The sequence below is a fragment of the Protomyctophum parallelum genome (genome assembly GCF_964188405.1).
Source record: "Protomyctophum parallelum genome assembly, chromosome: 3".
Taxonomy (NCBI): domain Eukaryota; kingdom Metazoa; phylum Chordata; class Actinopteri; order Myctophiformes; family Myctophidae; genus Protomyctophum; species Protomyctophum parallelum.
This window is the reverse complement of record NC_139698.1, coordinates 23,716,189-23,740,331: the sequence shown is the minus strand read 5'-3', so window position 1 is coordinate 23,740,331 and position 24,143 is coordinate 23,716,189. Positions and strand designations below refer to the sequence as shown.

General features: G+C 43.0%; 1 protein-coding gene across 4 annotated transcripts; it reads right to left on the bottom strand.

Annotated features, from left to right (window-relative positions):
• Positions 1 to 279: 279 nt before the first annotated feature.
• LOC310855854 (BAR/IMD domain-containing adapter protein 2) lies at positions 280 to 24,143 on the bottom strand. 4 transcript variants are annotated; one of them, XM_083761018.1, is made up of 17 exons: positions 23,929 to 24,143; positions 19,483 to 19,626; positions 18,700 to 18,775; positions 18,371 to 18,457; positions 16,513 to 16,574; positions 15,686 to 15,757; positions 15,168 to 15,305; positions 12,482 to 12,634; positions 10,902 to 11,087; positions 9,715 to 10,123; positions 9,095 to 9,326; positions 7,835 to 8,022; positions 7,126 to 7,324; positions 5,593 to 5,658; positions 4,395 to 4,653; positions 3,727 to 3,767; positions 280 to 3,147 (listed from the first exon to the last, which is right to left on the bottom strand). In XM_083761018.1, exons 2-17 carry the CDS (start codon positions 19,528 to 19,530, stop codon positions 3,075 to 3,077), a joined length of 2,289 nt encoding a protein of 762 aa, XP_083617144.1. In that variant the 5' UTR covers positions 19,531 to 19,626; positions 23,929 to 24,143; the 3' UTR covers positions 280 to 3,074. The 4 variants fall into 4 exon arrangements, with proteins under 4 accessions (XP_083617144.1, XP_083617143.1, XP_083617142.1 ...); XM_083761017.1 differs by having other exon boundaries at positions 23,965 to 24,143; XM_083761016.1 differs by lacking the exon at positions 23,929 to 24,143 and adding an exon at positions 23,631 to 23,743.

The window sequence follows — 24,143 nt, the reverse complement described above, 5'->3', positions numbered from 1 at the left end:
CCCTTTGGTGTGGTTAGGGCTTTAGGTTCCATTTGCAAACTTTCACTGAGTTAAATGAACACTCAGTATTTTAGTGCAGAGTAAACCAAGAAAATCCACTTATGCAATGTAACTATATACTAGTAATTTATTTGCCATTAAAGAGACAGACAATATTGCTCATGGAAGGCCCCGACAGTAATAACTGCTGAGTTTCTTTCCCAAAAATATAATAATTAGTAACAGTGGAGACCTGGTTGTTCTTTCCTTTATAGAATATTTATTTAAAGACAAGTCGGTATTCAATATTCCATGTGAGGAATATCCTTCCTAACAGTATTCTGCATGTAATAATGGCTTCAATAATCACCAGAGATTTCTTTAGATTCAACAAAAGTACAGCTAGTTTACATTGCTATACATTTTGACAGACTCAAAGAACACTGTAGAAATTAGTGTGCAGTGTTAAATCAATATTTTACCTCAGAACATTTTCACTTTTTCTAAGATCAAGCCTCTGAGTCCCAGATTTACCACCTCAAAAACTAGTCCTGTAATGTAATATCTAATTCTCTGTCCTGTTCTCTGTATGTTTTGTGTTTAGTGAGGGGTGTGTGTGTGTGGTGGGGGGAGGGGGTCTTTTAAATAATGTTATCCACATTAACCTCAGTTAATGGTCATAAACCTTTGGTCATTCATATTTGTCAAAATATGAAAATAGATCTACAAGATCACGACGCATGTGAGCTTACAGATCGGCTATTTTCATTTGTTGTACAAATGAGTAGGCTGTTTTATTTCTTTCTTTACAAATCGAATCGTGTGTGTGCGTGCGTGCCTCTGGGTGCCTGGGGAGACGTATTGCTCCTTAACTACAGGGCTGAGTGCTGAAAGGTGAAAATGTTCTCAAAACGCAAGGCCACTTTAAAGAAGGCAAATCAAAGTTATACAGTCATGTTTATAAGCACTTTTTTAACAAACATAAATCAGCATTATCTCTATGATTTTGCTATAACCATTAACATTGACATAAGTCATTTAGGTACTGTTAGAAGATCTACAGTAACATTACCACAGAACGCTGGTGGGCGATCTGTTTAATATAACATCTTCGCAAAAGAAAAAGAAAAATCAAATCATAGATCATGTTGCAAGACAGCTTGGACACCAGACATGGCAATCAGGACAGAATAAACCATCTCAGTTCACAATGACAATTCAAATGGTTAAATGACTACAGAGCTAATACTGTACAGAAAAGAAACACTACTGTGGCTATCTCTAGTTTACCATAAACACTTGCTTAGACGCCGTTCAACTTCCAAAAACACTCCCTTCATCACTTTCAAAGTTACATTCCTCCGCTTAAAACACAATCCCGATGTCAGTCTTGGCTCTCTAGAAAGATGCTGTGCAGTTGGATTTGGAAAATGTGCAACTACATTCAGCTAGATGTTGTCTTATCTTTTTATTTATTTATCTGGGACTGAAAATAAATCAAGGTGGCTCAAAACCCAAAGCCTAGGTGCTGCATTCCCTCATTCTTTACACGTTATACCCTCAACCAAATACCCCTTTCTAAAACATGTCTCTTGTTTATAATAAAAAACACTCTCTCAACTGTCATTTATCAAGGTAAAACCCCAGATTAAGCTTCTGTGGAGATCTTTGAGCTCTTTTCCTTGTAGCATTTGCTCCACTTGCAGCAAAGGGAATGTTGAGGGTTTCACTCTTTTTAACTTTGTAAAATTACAACAATATACAAAGTTTCAATTATTTCTCTGATCTATTAAAGGGTAGAATTTGTTTTTCGCACTTGATCTTCAAAGATCAATTAAACGTTAATCAGCTTTATTTAATGCGCTGATATCTGTCAGATCTATTGTATGAATTAAAATTATGTTTCATCTTGTTTACACTCCTAAAAGATAGACTGATATGCAACAGTTGACATTCACTAAAGCTTAACATTAAGATGAATTTATTAACTGGATTCTTTTGGGTATCATATTATTAAAAAATCTATCATGTATTTTAACTGCGTATATACTGGTGAAGTGAAAATGACATGTTCATACAAGTGAACATTACATAATACATGTTATAGAACATATAGACAGCAATCAACCTAATTTTAAATAGAAACAATTTGTACAATATTTAAAATTCAAAATGAAATTAGCATATTTCATGTTCCTCTGCCACATCTGTTGAATTTGGAACCATGAAATTACAACAAACTATTTGACTATTCTAAGCAAACAAAACAAGAAAAACAAACATTTACTCTAAAGGAGGAACCTGTCCTTTTCCTTGTTACTTCATAGTGGTGAATTTAAATTTGACCACAAATGAACAACCTGCCATCAGGAGCCAGTCCCTAAATGGGTTGAACTAAAAAAAAAAAATGCTTTGTCAATATTGGCACAAAGACAAACTAAATAAACTAAATACAGATTATATGAAAGGGAGAAAAACAAATACTTCCATCCCAGTTTGAGGGTTCATAATGTGGGGCCTCAATTAGACAATTAGAATGTTGGGGGAAAAAGTGTTATATTTAGTTGTTTGTGAGCTAGCTATGTTGACAGTTAATTCTGTAAGTGACCTACTCACTATCAACATACTACATTACACTTGTGTTTTATAAAGACTATCCTAGATTTATCCATATCTCTCCCCACGTCATTCCAAGGCATTGTTCTAACATTATAGTGGTTTGTATTGCTACATTTTAAATATTTAAAAACTTCTCTGCAACAATCAAGCCAGCAAGAAGAAGAAAAAAAACTAAACCCTATAACTGTGACATCACATCACTTAGATCAATCATGGAAGACAGAACAGCAGTAGGCCTACATTATGGTAATTTCCATGTCTGAATATGTTCCTGTCTACAAGTACATTCAGACACACATACGTCAAATTGTCAACTTGTTGAATCCATGTACTTTTAAAGGTTTTAGTGAATCATTTAAAATATTACGCCAAATAATCAAAATAAACCAAATGCTACCTTCAGGAATAATGTTCAAAATATACTCTAATCATATTAGATTTTTCACATGGGTTGAGTGTGTGTGTGTGGACTCTGTTTACTCAATGATGGGAGCTGAGCGATCGTTGGTGACCGTTTTTCTGAGTCGGACGTGGGCAAATGGATTGGTCCTAAAGGGAGGAGATGATGAAAGTACAAGACATAACAAATTAAAAAATATATTATCTGCAATAATATCCACAAGTATGATGTATGAAGAATTACATAAGACAGTCATTTTTGCATGATGGGCAGCGTCATTACAAAGACATTACGTTTGAAGAAAATCACACGCGTGTTGAAGTGAGGGGCGCTCTTATCATCGTTCATCGTCCATTCATTGTCAATGGGGATTTAATCTTTGTGTAAGACAAAAATTGCCGATTTGCTCGTCCACACAAATGACGTAAATCCTCCATTAATTGTCAATGGGAATTTAATGTTTGTGTAAGGCTATAGCTGAATATACTGTAGCTCACTATAGTGCCCCTCAAAAAGAAAACATATTTAACTACTTGGTTATATACTTAGTTGACCAGGGTCCCCTGGGGCTCTATACTTTTTTTAATCTTTTTTCCCCTCTAGTCTACACTCTTCGCCACAAAGCGCTGATCTACAAGTTCACAAAGCCGTACGTTGCGAGCTTATAGAGCTCAATCATTATGACTACACTACATTAAATAAAGAACACACTTCATATATATATTTACCTGGTTGGGGAGGGTGGTGGGGAAGCCAAATCGGAGGAGAGCTGGAATGCAGAGGGAGGTAGAAAACAATGAGCACCTTGACAAGCATAACCTTCTAAACCAGTGGTTTTCAACCAGTGGACCTTGAGCGGGTATCAGGTGGTCCCCATAGCTGAATGATGTAGAGTTCATAACCAAATGTTAAACACCTGCATTACTTCATTTACACAAGAACAGAAGACTACACAATTAGAGAATGTAGAATAATTGTTATTTTGATCGTTTGCATGTTGCCCTATGGTACCAACATCAATACAGCATGGAATTGTGTACAATAACAAAAAATCACACCCGTGTGAACTGAGTGGTGCAACTCCCCTCCCCCCTCCTCTCCTCTCTCTCATTAGCAGGCAACAGTGCAGCACTAATACTATCTCTCTCTCTGTTTCTGGCACAACAGCGCCCCTACTGGTACTCATAGTCATACTGGTGCTCATTAACGTCACATAGGTGAACACGGACATTGCTGTTCACTCCCATATTAAACATTTTGGGTCTGAGAGGCTAAATCTCATTAATGGTGGTCTGTTGGCTCATATGCCGAATAAATAATGGACCTTTGATATGAAAAGGGTTGAAAACCACTGTTCCAAACTTCCGTCATGACAATTAAAGCACTTCCAATATACCTCTTGCATTAGCATGGACAGAGAGGGTCTGCTGGGCGGCTTCATCCACTCCACCCCGGCCTGGCCCTTCCCGAGAGGCCTGAGGCTGATCTGGTTGGTGTCGGCCATGCTGTACGGCCGCGGGCGGAAGGTGCTGACCCTCGGCGGAGGAAGGAAGCGCTCCTCTTCGGACTCCGGGGTCAGGGCTGGGAGTCCCCCGGACCCCAGCTTGTCCAGCTGACCCGTACTGGTGCTGTTAGCCTTGGACAGCAGCAGGGAGCTGTTACGGAAGGGCAGGCGCAACACGTTAATCCTTTTATTACCGTGATCTAGCATTCTCAGCCTAAAGGCATAATTCTCGTGGAGACCAAAATGATGTAATTGCCGAGGAAAACTAATATATTCCCTTGACAAAAGTTCATTTCAGCAATTCTTGCACCTTGAAGATTTTCAAGGCACAAAGCTGAACATCACCTCAAATTACACCAATGCGAACATTATGTGTCAATGGTCAGAAATGCAAGGTAGTCTGTTCGAGAAACAATGTGGGCCCAGACTTTAAGCTCCACAGTCAAAGATATGGCTTCAGAGACTTGGACACAGAGGTGTTTCTACTGTTTTTCTCTGTTTTATCTGGAAGCCTCGAAGTGTCTCTGTGTCCTTATTTTGAGGGGCAGGAAATGGAGAGACCACAATTCCATGTCGAAGTGGTCAGCACTGTTGCTGTTGGAGAGCAGAGGAAGTCCTTGGAGACGGGGTGGTGAAAGATGTGGACTTAAGAGAGCGGAAAGGTGGAGATCATGGAAAATAATAACTACGTATCATTCCATAATCTGTGAGCGGAGCAGCCAATACATGTAATGTCTCAGAGGAATGCCGTGAATACCGAGGAGATCAAAGCATGGAAAACGGGATCAAAGCCACGATGATTTCAACATGACGCCAATTCAGATATTATACACAGCACTCTTTAATAAAACTCTCTGTATGTGTCTCTCTAAATATGTCACATTTCTGTATTTGCATAAGTTAGATATTTCAGTGTTTCTCACTTCTATGTTTTAGTGTTTTTAACCACTTAAATCCCCAGCATCCGCATTGTGGGGAAAGCTTCCACATAAAAATAGCAGATCGACAACCTTACAAGGTGTGGACTCACGGCGCATTGTAAGCACTACAGTATATTTTTTAACAGGTTTCGGTATATGGTGTGACTGACCTGCTGCTGAGGTTGTCATGGTTACTGGCGTGTGCTTGAGTGTAGGAGAAAGGGAACCAGCCTTTCCTGTTGACGATGGAGAGAGAAGTTACAGTTCATATCATGACCAACAAACAATCAAAAGAGAAAGGTATAACGTACATAACGACTACTTTCATTAAAGCAATACAAGTAAAATGTTCCACCCCACACACTGCTAACTCCCATAAGCACGGCCAGCATTGCTTTAGGCCAGTGGTTTTCAACCAGTGGTCCAGGGACCACCTGTGGTCCTTGAAGGGATTCCAGGTGGTCCGCAGCTAAATGATGGTAACCAAATGGACCCTTAAATTATCGTTGAACATCAGCATTACTTCATTTACAAGAAGTCTACACAATTAGAGAATGTAGAAGAATTGCTATTTTGATCAACGTTTGCCTGTTATCTCTCTTATGGTACCAACAACACAGCATGGAATTGTGGACACAATCCACGCCGGTAACAAAATTCTTTAGTTTTGGAGTCTGAGAGTCTTAGTTAGTTGCAGCGAGAGTGAGGTCTAGCCAACACCAACTCAGGATTCCTGGATCGCTGCCCTATAATTTCCTATCCAACATCAGGTTCTTGAGCTCTACAGTGTTGTCAGCCAAGTTGTCGCGCCACAGCACGTCTACATGGTGGTATGCTTCTTTCCCCTCCTGTTAGGTCCCCATAGAGGTCCACATTTCATGATGCGGTCCGTCCATGTGACACCTAGTGCCATTCGTAGCATTCTTGTGTAGACTCCATCCAGGGCTTTTTGCTGTTGTACTGTGAGGGTCCATGTCTCGACCCCATACAGCAGTACTGACTCCACAGTAGCTATGGCCTCTTACGGTCTTCTCCCATATCTGATTTCCATACTCTCCTCATCCCGTGCAAGGCTTTCCAGACAAGTGCTCTCCGAACCTGAGAGTCTGAGAGTCTAAATCTGAGTCTAAATCTCATCAATCTCATCCGTGGCTCAAATGCCCAATACATAATGGGCCTCGATATGAAAAGGGTTGAAAGCCCACTGCTTTAGGCCACTACTCTAACTCATCTCTGCTAATCAGCAGAGATGACTAGCATCTGTGAAAAGCTTTTAGGTCAACCATTCACTGTAATGCGTACACGTTTGAGGTCTTTTTACTTTACTGTAGTATTTCCAATTGTCAATTTTATTTTCTACTTTTTTTCTACTTTCTACATTTTCTACTCTACTTTTTCTTCTTTTTTCTACTTTCTACTGTAGTTGCTAGTTACTTTGTAGATTTTGATTACTATTACAAAAACATACATTACATTTGGGCCATTGTGAGCTTGTACATGTGCCATTTTCAAAATATTTGTATACATTTCATTATACATTTGAAAACTTGTGAAACGGCTCTGCACAACGAGAACTTTCTACGTGTGGTACTTAACGTACATTTTGATACCAATTATTTTGTACCTTTTACTCAAGTAACTTTTGTTGCACCACTCAGTTCACACAGGTGTGATTTCTTCCTATATAATACAGTGATACATACCGCCCGGTCCGCTCGTGCTGACCATAATGCCAGCCGTCTCTGGGCTCCGAGATGAGGAGGGTTATGCCGTCGCCGGGCAGGAAGTGAAGTAAGCATGCGCCGCTGACCGCCCCACCGTCCGCCGCCGAAGGGGTGTGAGCGAACACGGCCTCCACTCGGGTCGGTCCGGTCAGGGGCAACATCCTCGGGAGACTGGAGCCTAGAGGGAGATGGTGATGAGGGCGTTTATCTTAGGAGACCAGACATCATGGCTCAGTAGATAGAGAGTGTGTGTGTGTGTGTGTGTGTGTGTGTGTGTGTGTGTGTGTGTGTGTGTGTGTGTGTGTGTGTGTGTGTGTGTGTGTGCGTGCATGCGTGCATTTATATAGCGTCTTTATCCAAGGTGCTTTCCATAGATTGTTACTATCATTGTCATTACATTCACCCATTCACACACACATTCATACACCGATGGCGGAGGAAACGTAAGGCACCAACCTGCTCATCGGGCGCAATTAGGGGTTCAGAGTCTTGCTCAAGGACACTTCGATACAAACTCAGGGGGAGCCCGCGGGATCGAACTGGGAGCCTTCCGGTTCCCCAACCGGCAACTCTACCCCTGAGCCAATGCCGCCCCGCTATGTGTAAAGGACCTGAAATATCACAAACGACCGGCATGCTTCTCATTCTGACAAGACAGCGGCCAGAGCAGACATGGTGGTCAACGTACCCCCGAAGCCGCCCATCCTCATCTCGCTGCCCGGTCTCCTGGGCAGTGGCAGCGTGGCTGTGGCGTACATCTCCGCCGCCTTCATCAGCAAGGGATTGAGGGACGGAGGAGGCCCCGCGGCGGACCCCAGCCCCCCACCGGCCTGCTGGTGGTGCTGGTGCATCAGCTGCTGCACCGGCGTCATGGCCCTGGATAAGGGAAAATTAGCAAAATGTGTGACAAATCTGCAAAACAAAAGCTTACCACTATAGCTTTCTTCACAAGTGTGTTCATAAAGGTGTCTACTGTCAACCTATCAATTTGTTCCCATTTGTTTCCCTTGGGAAACTTTGTGACAGCTGCTGAAAGTTGGGGTACCATTAACAACCTATATATATATATATATATATATATATATAGCTCATATATAGCTCATAGCGCAGCCGCGCTATGAGAAAAATCGTGAAAATGTAGTGAAAATCTTTGAATATATATTCTTTCAGAGCAAACGTTTTTTAACTAAAATCTTTGCTTCTGGGGGGTCACTGGAACAACATATTTGCAGATGAGGGTCGGCGGCCAAATACAGATAATGTTTGGGGTCCTTGACATGAAATATTGAGAACCACTGATATAGAAACACGAGTAATTTTTTAAATTTCGACGTCAGGCCAAAATGGGTTAAGTAACATTTTGTTTTCATGATTCTGAATCCATTGCAAGTAGGCATGTAACAATATATCGTATATCGCGATATATCGATATTATATCCCGACGATATGTATCGATTTATTTCTTTTTAAAATTGATTTTCCAAAAAAAACGAAAAAAAACGTTTTTTTTTTTTTTTCTTTTTTAGGGGGGGCTAGTGTGTGATAAGAAATGTCAGCTGTAATCATATTCCATCATATTCACATGATTTTGGAGAGAAATGAGACAGTAGAGGCCTGGAGAGGGGAGCTGTATATGTGTCTGTGACTGTGCCCAGGTGATGGTCGTTATTGATGCTCATTAATACATCAAGGAAGGCAATTATCTTTGCAATGTAGTTAAATAAAAATTGTGAAAAAAGCTTTGGGGGGGAAGATAAATCATAAAAATAAAAAAATTGGTAATTTGTCTGGAAAATCATTGTGTTGAAAATATCGTGAAAAATCGTATCGTGAACCTCATATCGTGATACGTATCGTATCATAAGTTGAGTGTATCGTTACATGCCTAATTGCAAGCATTTCGTTTTTTGCATATTTGCCACACATTTAGCTACTTCTCCCCAACTACCTGGAGAGAGGGGCGCTGTGGGGCAGCGGCGGGCTGTGCGGGGCGCTGTGCGAGATGGACAGCGTGACGGCCTGGGTGCCGTGCGCCGCGCTGGCCTGGCTGAGGGACAGCACGGTGGACGGGATGAGGCAGGGGGACATGTTGGAGGTGCCGGTGGCCAGGAGGAAAGGGCTCTGGTGGTGGTTGGAGGCGGAGGTGGTGGTGGAGGTGGATGAACCGGGCAGGGCTGCTGCTGTCACGGTTACAACATTTTTAAGTTGACGATTAGTTTTCACACAAATAATTGCGATTAAGGATTTAAATTGTGTTTTTGAACGCTGAACATTGGAACATTATGAATAAAGAATGGCATTTCTGTTTGCCTGGTAATAAAAAAGAAATGCACGGGGCAGATATGACAAATAACTGAAATATACAAAGATATGACTGACATATTCATTATTTTTATACTTAAAAACAGGTTTAAAAAAAAAGTTGAAAATAGCTGATCAACAAGCTTATATACAACCGCGTTGTAAGCTTGTATATCAGCTATTTCAGCTATTTCTTTTTTTAAATGTATGAACATTTTAAACATTAGACGGTTTTATGTAATGATAATTGTGACAGGCCAAGTATACCGGGGCTAGAGCCGATGGTGGTGGTGCCGCCAGCAGCACTGCTCTCCGCCAGCAGGCCGGCAGAGGCGCTCAGAGGTGTGCTGGTGTGTTGGGGGGAAGAAGCACTGGCCGAGCCAATGCTGCTGTTGCTGTTGATGCTGCCTCCGGCCGCAGCAGTAGCACCAGCTCCTCCTACGTCGTCTCCTCCAGCAGAGGTGGTGGCGGCGGTGGTGGCGGTGGTGCCCAGTGAGTGGAAGGCGGTGGTGGAGGTGGTGGAGGTGTGAGGGGAGCCCTGCAGGGCAGGCGGGGAGGAGGAGCGGTCACTGGGCGCGGCAGAGGACGAGGGCAGCGGGCGTGGCGGCTGCTGCTGCTGGGAGCGGCTGGAATCTCCTCCGTTCAAAAGCGGTGGGACCTCCTGAACCGACAGCTTCTGAGAGAGAGAGAGAGAGAGAGAGAGAGAGAGAGAGAGAGAATATGAACATGAACATTTAGGAAGACAAACAGACAAAACATGGTAACTTCTAACTATGTATTATAGTAGATGGTGTAGTAGTGGTTAAGCTACATCTACCCCGGTCGATCTAACATTTTTGGATCAGATTCCACCAGAATTCTCTGCACCTCTCCTCCACCGCCTCGACCCCTCTCAGCTGTCACACAGCTGAGAGCGCGTGCACATTTTTGTCGCTCACAGAATGCAGCCGGTCGACGGTGTGCAGTGCACAGTTGCCGTGTTCAAATGTAATGATATCAGCAATATTCACATAACTCACTTGGTACATTTTGATGCCAATACGTTTGTACTTCTTTGAGCACTTTTTTCCACCACCACTGAACAACTCCCATCATCATGGTAACCTCGCGTCACCAGGCTTTCCACCTCGGAGGAAAGCCTGGTCTACTAGCCTGGTCGGGAGCGGATGATATAGTCATGTTGTAGTCATTGTTTTGTAGTCATCAGGCCGGAACCATCAATCTGGAACAATCCTTTCATTCAAACCGGAAGAATAACAATAAAAGCGTGACTCGTTCTCTCGTAGCCTGCAGCTTTTATTGGGGAATAAAATCGGTTTGAGGGAAAGGAAATTGCAGATTGATGGTTACTGCCTGATGACTACAAAACAATGACTACACAACACATCCGCTCTCGACCGGTTCATATACCCGAAAAAGGAATGCCGCCCAGGTCTAACGTCAATTGGTCTCACCTGCTCTGCCTGGGCGGAGCCCACCAGCTTGGTGTGTCGGAGGACCTCGGCCATCCCGGCAGCCCCGGCGGCGGCGCACTGAGGGGCGGTGTGGCGCAGCAGGTTGAGGGCACGCTCCGGGAGCTTGGTGGGCTGAGAGCACGACTGCTGCCAGGACGACAGCTTCTGGGACAGGAGCTCTTTCACCTGGGACCATGTTTAATATAGCATTAACATTGCAAACAAAAAGGTAGGAGCGCACACCGAGAGTTAAGGAGGTGCTGACCACGGGAGACAACTCGTAGTCCTGATGCCAAAAATAGTTGTATTGTTACTAGGGCTGTCCCCGACTAAGGATTTGTATAGTCGACTGATAGATGAATAAATTAGCTGTTAGTCGACTAATAGTCGACTAAGCAAAAAAAAGGAAAAAATGCCCCAAAAAAAATTGTATATAAAAATACAATATTTACAAAAATATACAAAAATATTGTATTATTCCACTAGGTCTGTGGGGGACATAAACACATTTGAACATTCTGACTGTTCAAATCTTTCTTTTTAACAACTGAGAGGCTTGTCATTAGCCAGATTGAGCACAGCAGGTGAGATTGAGATTCTGGAGTCTATCAGGCCAGCACACTGTGCGATTCAAGTCACAGGCAGTGGCACATTGCCACACAGGCAGACACACTCCAGATGCACATTGGAGATTTGAACAGTCAGAATGTTCAAATGTGTTTATGTCCCCCACAGACCTAGTGGAATAATACAATATTTTTGTATATTTTTGTAAATATTGTATTATTATTATTATTATTATTATTATTTTTTTTTTAGTCGACTATGAGGTGGTCAGTCGACTGAGACCCGTTCCGATCGATTAGTCGACTATTCGACTAATCGAGGTCAGCCCTAATTGTTACCGACGTTTCGACAAACAAGTTGCCTTGAAGAAGGCTTTTACTTTTATTGTTGCCAACGTTTCGACAAACAAGTTGCCTTGAAGAAGGCTTTTACTTGTATTGTTACTGACGTTTCGACAAACAAGTTGCCTTGAAGAAGGCTTTTACTTTTATTGTTACCGACGTTTCGACAAACAAGCTGCCTTGAAGAAGGCTTTTACTTTTATTGTTACCGACGTTTCGACAAACAAGTTGCCTTGAAGAAGGCTTTTACTTGTATTGTTACCGACGTTTCGACAAACAAGTTGCCTTGAAGAAGGCTTTTACTTGTATTGTTACCGGCGTTTCGACAAACAAGTTGCCTTGAAGAAGGCAACTTGTTTGTCGAAACGTTGGTAACAATAAAAGTATTTGTGGCATCGGGACTAGGAGTTGTGCGACCTCTCCTTTCTATTTTAATATCATTAACATTAACAGACAATGTTCTGGACAACTCAATCTGGGAACCCATCAGCAAAAAAAAGGAAAAACAGTGCCCTCTGCTGTTTGTTTCCTTTGAATTTGTGGAATTTTGGAAATTATAGCATCATATTTCCGGTACAGGAAAGGGTTTCGGATTGTCAGCGCGTATGGCACACGTACATTTGGGATGTACGACGATTATTACACAGGCCATGTTTTGTTGACGTGTCTCACCTTGCAGTGGTAGTTCGTTAGCAGCTTGGTGACGGAACACTGTCTGTCTACCAGGAAACAGTATCTCCTCCGCTCCTCGGTCAGCGCAGACTTGTAACCCACGGCAACGAGTGTGTCCAGTTCGCCTTGGCGACGACTCATCAACTCCACAAACTATGGGAAAGAGTTGGACACATGTCAGAATCAGTACAAACGACATGCGTACACATTAAGCACATACAGACAAAAACATGTGCACACACGGGCATCAGTGTGCGCAGTCTGTTCACACAAACATGCATAGGGCATTAAGCAACTAGTCCACTAGTAAATCCACTAGTCGACCTTGTTGGTAGTGGTACTAGTTGACTAGTTAAAATAAGAAAAAAAAGTAAAAAAAAGAAAATCCCGATTTTGTAGGCCCAAAGATCAGGTAAATTATAGTTATAGTCACCAATGTACACAGTTTTTAAATGTATACAAATATTTATTTCCAAAAACTAAACATTTACATAATAGGTAGTTAAACAACTAGTCGACTGTAAACTAGGCAACTAGTCAACTAGTGAAAATGACTAGAAGTGAATGCCCTGTTACATGTACACACGTACAGTAACACACAGAAAAAACACAAAGATACATAGAGTAGGCACATGCAAAACTTCAGCTTGCCCGGCATTGGCGGGCCGGGGTTTCAGGGGTGAGTAAACACCATTGGCCTGCATGGTTACTGCGTGGGTATGGTAACATAGGTTCTCCCTCCCTCCCTCACTACCTCTCTCTCTCACTGATCGAGCTTTTGTCTGACATTACACACAAGAGATACTATTGCCTAATTAACTGCGCTGATTTACGCTAACGTCAAGGAACTCCATTTTGGTCATATAAATGGGCTGGGCCCCATGCAGCCCATAGGGCTAGACAGACAGACAAACTCACACACAGCTTGAACTTTAAAGAACACATACATTCCAACACGAGAAAAACACATGAACGTCTACACACAAACGTACAGTATGCACATTACGTGCGCGCGTGCGCACACACACACACACACACACACACACACACACACACACACACACACACACACACACACACACACACACACACACACACACACACACACACACACACACACACACACACACACACACACACACAAACACACACACACACACACACACACACACACACTTTATAAATACATGCACACACAAGTGCATGTATACATTACTTTAACACTTAATTGTAAGGACAGAAGGAACAGAGAGGAAGTAGTGACATCATGTCCTGTCTGCTCAGCAATGATAACAAAATCCAAATCACCAAATATTGTCCCTCGACCTCCCCTGACCTTTTCCTTCCCTTGTTTTCTCCTCCCGTTTAATTCCCCATTCGTTCGCTCCACATGGCTCTTAACCACCCTCCCTGCTACCGTCCTGATTTCTCAAGCAAAAGAAAATACTAAGTTACTTGTTCTCCGCGGAGATCAGCTGAGTCAGATTGCACCGTTATTAACAAAAGGTCCCACAAACACACACACACGCACGCGCGCACACGCACACACACGCGCACACGCACACACACGCACACACACAACTCTACCTTTTAATCCCCATAATGCTGGAGTAAAGCTGGTTATCCGGCTGCATAAAAGAGGGTCCAAGTGTGTGAAGGATTATCATCAGTGCTTCAGTTCTCTACTCTTAAATAAAAGAGGTCACCGTGTGCCCTTGTCACCCATATAGCTCAGTGAAAAATGCAGCCATTGCATGGTCATCGGCACTCACACTCGTCCCCCCCCCGGCCCATGCGAGTGCTGACATTTCTACAGATGAACTGCGGGGAAATTACACTTGTTGTGTAATTACATGACTTGTGTTAGTTCTTATTGTATTCAAACAAACAAAAGGGTAGGAGCGCACACCAGTAGTGGGGAGGTGCTGACCGCAGGAGATAAAACTTTGACTTAGAAAGGAAAGAGGCCGCACAGCTCGTAGTCACGATGCCATAAAAGAATACTTTTCCAAAATATGTTTTTATGGCATCGTGACTACGAGCCTCTTTCCTGTCTTAGTCAAAGTTCTTATTGTATTACCATAATGTTGGGTAAAACATGACGTTTTAAATAAAAGTGAGGGGCGCTGTTATCACCCAATCACGCCGGCCAATCACAATTTGCGTCCTCAATTTTTGTCTTCAATGTTTGCGTTTACACAAACACTCAAAGCTGGGCATAGGAGGGGCTATAGCGCCCCTCAAAAGAGGCTTTTTTCGAGAGACAAAATGATCAGAAGAAAGTGTTGGTCAGGTGTATAGCCCATTTTGGGGGCGGGAACCCCTTTTGGTGTTTTAAGCATTATGTTGTACTTTAGCTATTGAAAAATAGCAGATCTACAAGCTCATAGCGCGGCACCGAGTGCCACGCTACGAGCTTGTAGGTCTGCTATTTTTGAGAAATCGTGAAAATGTGGCGCAAATCTTCGAATAATATATTCTTTCAGAGCGAAGGTTTTTAACTAAAATCTTTGCTTCTGGAATAACATCTTTTCAGATGGCTGTCGGAGGCCAAATACATATAATTGTTGGGGTCCTTGACGTGAAAAAGGTTGAGAACCACTGACCTAGAAACAGAGATTTTTTGTGATTTAGAAGACATTTTGTAGAATGGAGCTCAGGTCTAAATGGGACAGGCTTTCGTTACCTGCATCTCTCGGTCTCCATACTTGTTGGGGTGGCGGCTGCCCTGGCTCTTCCTGCGCAGCTTCTTCAGCTGAGACTGGCAGCGCTCGATGGACTCTGTCTTAGACTTCCGCTCACTCTGGTACTTTTTTAACGTGGCCTGAAACAAACACGGGCAGAGAAGTGACGATTGAGAGAACAAAAAGTGATGTATACAGTGCATACAGGCCTTCGTCATTGTCAAAATGTTGACACTGACGAAAGGCCTGCGCGCCGAAACGCGTTTGTCTGTCTGGCATGACTGCTGCTTTGGAGAACTATCTTTATTAAACAAAGACTCTTACTCGACTGAGAGTGCGGATTTAATTCATTTTCTATATGTTCTCTTTGAATCTTCACCCAGCACACGCCTGGAACTTTATAGGACTGTCTGAGTAGAGCGGGCCTTTTCCCTTGAAGTGAACTGTTAATTTCTTAAGTCCCGCCCCATCCGTCTTCCTATTGGTTGACCTTTAACTGTTGCTTTGCAGCTCAACTTACTGTAAGGTATTTGATGTCCAAATCCAACTTCTGCTCCAGCTGGGCCAGCAGCTCAGAATGAAACAGCTTCAACTGTTGAGGGGAATGATCCAACTTATCTTTTTAAATATGTATTTATTTAAGTACAAAGGTATCAGGTCAAAAGTACATTTTATTTGCCCTTACATCTAACTCCCCGCACCCTCGGTCCCAACATACAACATATACAGACATATAAACGTATGTTTTTATATGTTTTTATTAATGCCCTACTTCGTTGTATAGCAGTGTCACACAAAAATAGCCCACAATACGGAGTTTGTGGATCTGCAATTGTTAGCTACCGGTATTTAAAATAAGACATTTTGAAGTGGAAAATTGGATCCACACTGCACCAGCGATGATATACAACACACCAGAACTTTTATATCGTTTAAATATAGAGCAAATATCAGCACTTAAACCTTAATAGCCTATGAACACTTCCTGTAATATCTGATTTGACAACCTAGGCCTCACTCACACCTTTCGATCTAGCATACAACATTGATGCATGCTAGATGTAACCAAGATGTAAGTGTTATGGCCGCCCCAATGGAAGTCACATGGTTTGATACAACATTTTGGACTACAAGCTGTTGTATGGCTTTCGGCTGTGTTTCGACTGCCCCCCTCCCCCTCATACAACACAAATGTTGTGTCAAACCATGTGACTCCCATTGGAAATGCATTGGGGCAAGATGTATCACACCCTTTGTATACAACAAGCATACATCAGTCTGTTGTAAAGATGTGAGTGGGGCCCTATACTGGCTGGCACTTGAACAAAGTGTTTTCAACACACTCACCACATCTTCCAGTTGCACCTGTATCTGTCTGTGGACCTCGGCCATCTGAAACAGGGTGTCTCCTGGAGGGAGACGGACAGAGGAGTTCAGGACACAAAGGAGACGTTTTATGAAACACAGGCTTGTGGAAGCAGAAACAGCCTGGCTGCTGCTGCTTGTCATTCCTGACAACCTCCAGAAGCTGTTATACAGTAGCTGTCTGACGGAAAGTTAATTTATGGAAACTGAGAGTTGTGTTTGGGCATCATTTTAACTCATTCTGGGCAGGAACCCCTTTTGGTGTTTTAAAAGCATTACGTTATACTTTAGCTATTGAAAAATAGCAGATCTACAAGCTCATAGCTCGGCACCGAGTGACGCAGCGAAGCGGACGCACGCTTGGTGAGGTCACCGACCGCGTTGAGCAAAACCGATACAATGCGACAAATATGCTGTGAATCTTTGCATCTGCCCGTCTGAAAAACGCCCCCTAAATAATAATAGTGGACCTACAAGGAGATGCACTGTCTAATACTGGTCTTGCATCATAATGCATCATAATGGCTGAATGGGCACCTGTTGGGTGGTAGCTAAATTTCCTAGTAGCTTGTGGATAGCTTCACGACTTTCAAAGGACAACTGTTTTTTGTTTTTCAACCAAGGTTCATGTTTTAGGTTGTAAAAGATGAGTGTACATTTTGTTTCATTTGCTGCTTTCTTTCGTTTGAACAGTTTTAGCTGTTTTTGACAGGGGGGGGGGGCGGGGGCATCCGAACAAGAGGCTAAATATGTCTTCTTCTTTTTTTACACAAACATTTACGGCTTTGTTATTTTCTGTAGTCCTACTAGACCCGGGGAATTACATCTGGCCACAGTAGTTGTTTTCCGGGTGTCTGAAGGAACAACTGACTACTAGGGATGCCATACTGTGTGTCGTAGGCTCAATGTGTCAGTGTGTCACCTCCCCCTTCACATTCAATAGATCCCGTGATCTTTTGTGGCCAGATGTAATTTCCTGGGGTCTAGTAGGACTATAGTAAATAATAATAAAGAAATCACCGTAAAAGTTTGTAAAACAAATACGATAAGAAAAATATATTTAGCCACTTTTTTTTAATCATATTTTCACATTTACATCACATTATATAGGCTACCGGTTAGAGTGGCAAAGTGAGTTTAACATTGTTTAAGATCTTTTTTGATAGCTTTTTTGATCGTTTTTGTAGAATATATTTTTAAATATTACTCCCCCCCCCCCCTCATTTTGAAACCTTCACCTACAATGACATGCCCACATGTGCACCAGGTTGACAGTGGTTGAATCAGTCAATAATGCTGTACAAGTTATGTCTCATCATGTCACGGTCATCTCTCATGAGATAAGTGAACGTGTTATTGCACTGTGTGAGGCTGCATGGTTCCCCCCACACCCCCGCCCCTGGGTATCTGGATGTCAGCTCAGCTGTGAGTCTGTTACTGTGTCTCTCCCCTCCTCGCCTCCCTCCCACCCTCAACGCAGCACAGCACAGTGGTCTGTGGTGAGTGACCCCCTCCCCTCCCCTCCCGCCTGCCTCCCCCACTGTTTTCAGCATTACAATGAGATCATGTGGTGTTGTTAATCTCTCAACAATGACTCTACTCACTACCTCTCTCCCTTTCGAGTTCTCTCTCTCTCTCTGTGTAGTGTTCCTCATGCCGTCTCAACCCCATCAAACCGCTCACCGCTTCAATTTGTTGTATGAGTAGTAGTACAGTTTCAACCTCCCAAATGTAATTTAGGCTTTACTCTTCACACCTTTGGGGTTTCGGCCCATAACTCCAATCTCTAATTTCTCTCTTTTTCTCTCTCTCTCTCTCTCCCCCCCGCCCACACACTCACCCAGCTCTTTGGAACCCTGGCTGTCACTGGCAAGTTCTCCCAGTTTCACCAGAGCGTCAAAGTATCCCTTGGCAGCAACTGTCACTCCTGAGGAAGATACAACAGCACGCTTTAGCAAACTGCTACTGCATGGTTTGACAATCCCCAATCACCCTTCCACCCCATTATCCATCCTGACATGCTAAGGTTTGGACTTGTGGGTCGTTTGATGTTGCACATATTGCTACATTGTGTTATCAAATAATTGTATCAAAAACATTGTATTCTTAAAAATTGTCGTACAAATTAACGTTTTCCCGATGTTTCTCCTCTTAATGAGGTTCACGAACCTGTCAGGGCTCTCTCATAGTTCTTTCCCATCGTCACAAAGTTCTTCAGACTGGGGTTGAACTGGTCCAAGATGCCCTGTGTGGAAGAGCACGAACATACAGCATGTTTCATGGAGGCCAAATTGGATGGCGGTCTGGAGAATGTGTAGCCAACCGGGGACATCACTTCCAATAGGAGCAAAAATTGGGGCACTCGCCTCGCTACGTTCATACACAGATGTCATTGTTTGGAGGCAAACAGGAGGGACAACAAAGTTAGACAGACATACTGTACTGTATATAGACTGACAAAACAGGCAGACAAACTAAAAGACAGTCTCACACACACACACACACACACACACACACACACACACACACACACACACACACACACACACACACACACACACAGTAAAGCCTGATGTATATGTAGTTTTGCACCAGTGTCGTGTGCCAAAAATAGCTGAAGCTTGGTGAGACTGGACTAGAGATGAGCTCTTTTTGGTGGGCGCCCCTGTGCTTGTCCGTTTTTTCCTCCCGAAATTTTCCCCACTTGTAATATGCTAGACTGTTTGTATTATTTTTGGAAAAATATAAAAAGATACTCCTATGGAAAGGCTATATTATTTTACTTTGAAATTGAGTAAATTTTGGTTTGTAAGGTTTTGCCCACTCAACCTCGTCACATAATCCCTATATAGCCAACTTCCGTGAACCGACTTCACTGACTGTAGTAGCCTAGAAAGTTCCGGGAGGAAAACAGAAAAGGGGTGAGTTGTCCTGTTTATCCGTTTATCCTACCTTATAGACATTTTCCGTCATCTTGTTCACCTCTTCGGTGCGAGACATGATTGGTTCCTAATGTACAGCCGTCGGAATGTGTTGTTTTGTCTTCTCCACCTGCTGCCCACCAAGACCCTAGGCTTTATGACACGCAGCAATCCCCTGAAAACAGCAAAAAGATACAAAGTATAAATACAGTGGTCCTCTCCATCGTCAAAGTTGCCCACCCCTGGGTTACATGCATGCCATGAGTATCAGACTAGTTGCAACAAATTACATTATAGCACTAATATGTAGGCCTGTCATTGCCAATGTCATTTTGGTTCACTTGACTCAACGAGGCAGCTAGTCGCACTGCACAGAGCAGTCGCTGGCCTTATTGTGCATCGCCATGGCCAAGCCACAGAACAGGTGGTCATGTGAACCCAAAACATGCTAGGAACATGTATTGTATTGTATGACCTTGGGGACGTAGGTAATAAATTGTAGGTATGCTCCCAAATTAAATCTATAATTGCAGTTGTGGATCAATGTGGATCAAATAATAGGGGGAACATTTGACTTAATTGTGTTATACAAGATGCGATGCTTGTCTCACTGCCAGTGCCATTCTGTGACCTCATCCTATGAATGAAACATCACCATCACACACACACACACACACACACACACACACACACACACTAGTCACATCCACATGGCCTTGCTTGCAGGCACAAACACACACTGATGATGTCGGAGTGATTGAAAGAGCCCTGTGTGTATAGCCTACAGGCAAGAGGCAGTGCAGGAGCTTAAAGTCAAGTGCCATGAGGCCTTTACACAACAGACATTTTGACAGGTAAATGCAGCAGAAGGTAATGACATTAATTGTGTTTCGTTTACCGTGTGCCAGCATCACTTGTAGCCTAATGAATGCCGTGTTTACTGTTTACCAGTCAAAATGAAGGCTACATTTGTTGCATCTCAACACCCTTCCGTTGAAATGCATCATGTCTGCCGACGAGCATCCCTTGTCGAAGGGGTTGTTTGACAACGCTTTTAGGAATCCGTGACCAGATCGCAACAAGTTATTAAATACAGTCTAGGTTGCACAGATCCGGTTCCTCGCTGGTGCTTTACAATAATGTAGAAAATGATCTGTAAAATGCCAGTGTTTTAAAATAAACACTGTGGAGCAGAGCTGTGTGGGTGTGCGGCCATCTCTTCTTTTCTACAGATGGCAACAAGGACCAGCCAGACTGGTGTTATTATGCTTGCACTGAAGTCAGCAATGTTATTGTCCCCGGCTTGTCCTTACTTCACGTCTCACTTGCCAGTTCCACCACTATCACTTCGCAGCATTAAGGCAACCCAAATATTTCTCTCTGTGTCCGAGAAGTTGTACCATTTCAGATAAGAACAATGGACCTTTCCAATCCAGGGTCCCGACTGTCAGGACACTGAACAAACACGGGGACAGGCGTGCTTCCTTGGCAGAGGGGACGATCAAGGCAAAGCGCTTCATGAGGCCAAACGAATTCCTCTGCTTGGATTAGGTGGCCAAAAGGCTCACTCAACCCAACTTTCCTTTGCACAGCCCTCCTTTGTTATCACAGACAGATTACAGGGGGAAAACTTTGACCCATATCAAGTTATGTTATATGACAAAACAAAACATTTCCACACTCCTGTTCATTATAGCCACCGTTTAGTCATGCAGTGAAAGAGGACGTTCAATTCGATGCGCAGGCCGGGCCTACAGTAGCAGCAATTCAAATCAATGGTGGTTGGCGGCATACACTGTATACAGTAAGCCATCAATCATATTTTAATTGTTTGTTCACAGATGAAAAGGGTATCTTTGAAAGACAAAGAAGAGGTCCTGCACACCGTCAAGACACTTGCCTAAAACAATGTTGCTCTTTATTAGGTCAACATTTCGGTCGCTTAGACCTTCATCAGGACAGACAATGTCCTGAGGCTGAGAGATCGTCTGTCCTGATCTAAGCGACCGAAAGGTCGCAGGACCTCTTCTTTGTTTTTCAACGATACCCTTTTCATTATTATGCTCTATATTGCACCTATCACCAGCCTTTGGAGGTGTGCATCGGCCTTTTGCTACAACAATTGTTTGTTCACCAACATTCCAAACAGCCAGTATAGCAAACAGGTGTCATCAGCTGCTCCAGGAACTTGACATACATGGAACAATATCTGCCACCAATCACCAATTCAAGGCCGAGGAGATACTGGATTTGATCTTTGATCTTGATCAAAAGGAACCAAAAACACAGAGTGGCAAAGCTTCAGTTATAGTGAATATAGTTTCAGTCGACTTCCTCCCCACACCGTCAGGAAATCCCATCAGGACTGGCTGGACTGCCAGTCCATTCGCTGGGGCAGTACCTCGTTCCCAATCACGTTAATCCATTTACTTAACGGACGTGTTGATCAAATGTTATTTTCTCATTGTCTTAGTTAAAAGATAAGGCTATGGTTATGTTATCAAAAACATCTGGTTTTCAACCTATAGGAGGCTGCATCAACAAAGGAACGCTGTCAGTGACCAACTGGTTAGCGGTCAATAATTTATGAACTACATTATCGAAGCCAGTGCTTCTCAAACCTTTTCATGTCAAGGACCCCCAAAATGATATGTATTTGGCGCAGACCCCCCCCCCCCCCCCCCCCCCCCCATCTAATCTCAAAAATGTTTTGTGCCAGGGAAAAGATTTATTTATTAGAGTTACAAGTAAGACGCGCAAACGCGGGAAGCGAACGCAGCTCGTGTGTGTGTGGTTGTGTGTGTGTGTGTGTGTGTGTGTGCTACAGCTGCGCCCTGTGTGTGTGTGTGTGTGTGTGTGTGTGTGTGTGCTACAGCTGCGCCCTCTGGTGGCGGGCGGGTGGTGTAACAGCGGGACACACACACAGACATTCAGCCCTTGCTGTCATAGTAAGTGGCTCACTGCATTCGCAATTAAAAATGTTTGCTTTAAAAAAATATAAATATATTCAAAGATTTGCACAAATGTTCAAGATTTTTCAAAAATCTACAAGCTCATGAGCTTATATGCTAATTTTTAATTAACCAATTTTGCTGGGGACCCCCTGGTACCGCCCCCCTCCCCCAAAAAGGCCCCCTGAGGGTCCCCGGACCCCACTTTGAGAACCAAATATCTAAGCAAACTGATTCCATTTCTATAGCAAAGAACAACAACCTGGAGTATACTGATTTATTATTGTATTGAAATCAAGTTGTAATCTTTGTGGATGTGATACTAGTGCAACATGTAAAAAGATAAAGGTTATAGTATATGTTCCGTTATAGGGTGCTATAGTATGGTCCTCTTTCTGCCAAAAGATGAAAGATTCACATTCATTTGAAACCTGTAACACAAACTCTGGCTGAATAAATGCTTGCGTGAAAGTATAACGCACAGTGGAATACTATTCTAGGCTACAGTTATTAGCTATTGACTGAATAGTAACACTGTAAGGAATAATGTGGTTAAAGGTTTTACATATTGGGCAATGAATCTCAGCTGACTAGGCTACCTTTCAATGGGGACATTGTGGAATGAATCTCCACAACGTTGCTGTTGTCAGAGTTGCAGAGAAGGATAATACAGATCTGTCATATATATGGTCTAATAAATAAAGATCTGTATTATATTGTCTAATAAAACATCAAATGGGGGGGGGGGTTTGATTGATACAAATAGGTGACCATTGAATTAAGTATACTCAGTGGATGGTAAAGTCTGTTTGGAAAAAAAAACTCCTATTTTATGGCGTTTTTTTATATATATTTGAAGAATTGCTCTCTGAAAATAACTACCGGTAAGCAAAAAGAGGCATGACTGAAAGATTTTCTACATGGCTCAATCTCCTGAAAATAATTCAGGCTGCTGGGTAAAGTCATTCGAATTACTGAAGCTTGTAGCAAGTAAACTAAAATGGAATAGTGAAACATAATGCCAGAGACCTGCTTATTTCAGCGAATGTTAGCTACAATAGCCTAAACAAATGGCTTGTTCACACAAGCCACAGGGTAACGGTTTTATATGTTAAAACGTGGGCAGTTCTCTGTCGCTGTCCGAAACCTGTTGATCTCAAACAATTTCGCTTCATAAAATGGAACAAGTTGATGGGGGGGGACCACACATAAAAAAGCGGCTACATACCTTTTCTGTGCTCATTATTGTCGGAAAGCAAAATACCTCCTCCGTGCCTTATGAGACTGAGAGTGTTTAATGAACAGTAAAAAACACCCCTTCTTTTCTGTCAAATACTTTCCGACCCCTTTATTCGTTAGTGGGGGTTGTTTCATTCGCCCCTGCACTAAATCTCAACCCCCCTCCTCTGCAATGCCCCTCTCCCTCTCTGCATACCCTCGGACACCCCCCCCCCCCCCCCCTCTCTCTCACACACACAGTCACACACACACTTTCTCCCACACACACACACACACACTCTACTCACAGGAATCGGGGTCAGATATTTGGTGCCGTTCAGTACCTCTCCTCATAATTGAGCCGATTATCAGCAACATGGCTCCAAACGCGCACGGAAAGACCAGCTATAGGAGGACCTTAAGGCAACAGGGAGAGAAATAATTTAACCACCATCCATATCGGTCCCTCGGAGCTCAGAGCTATCAGAACCGACGCTGAAAACCCTCCGGGCCCGTTCAGTTC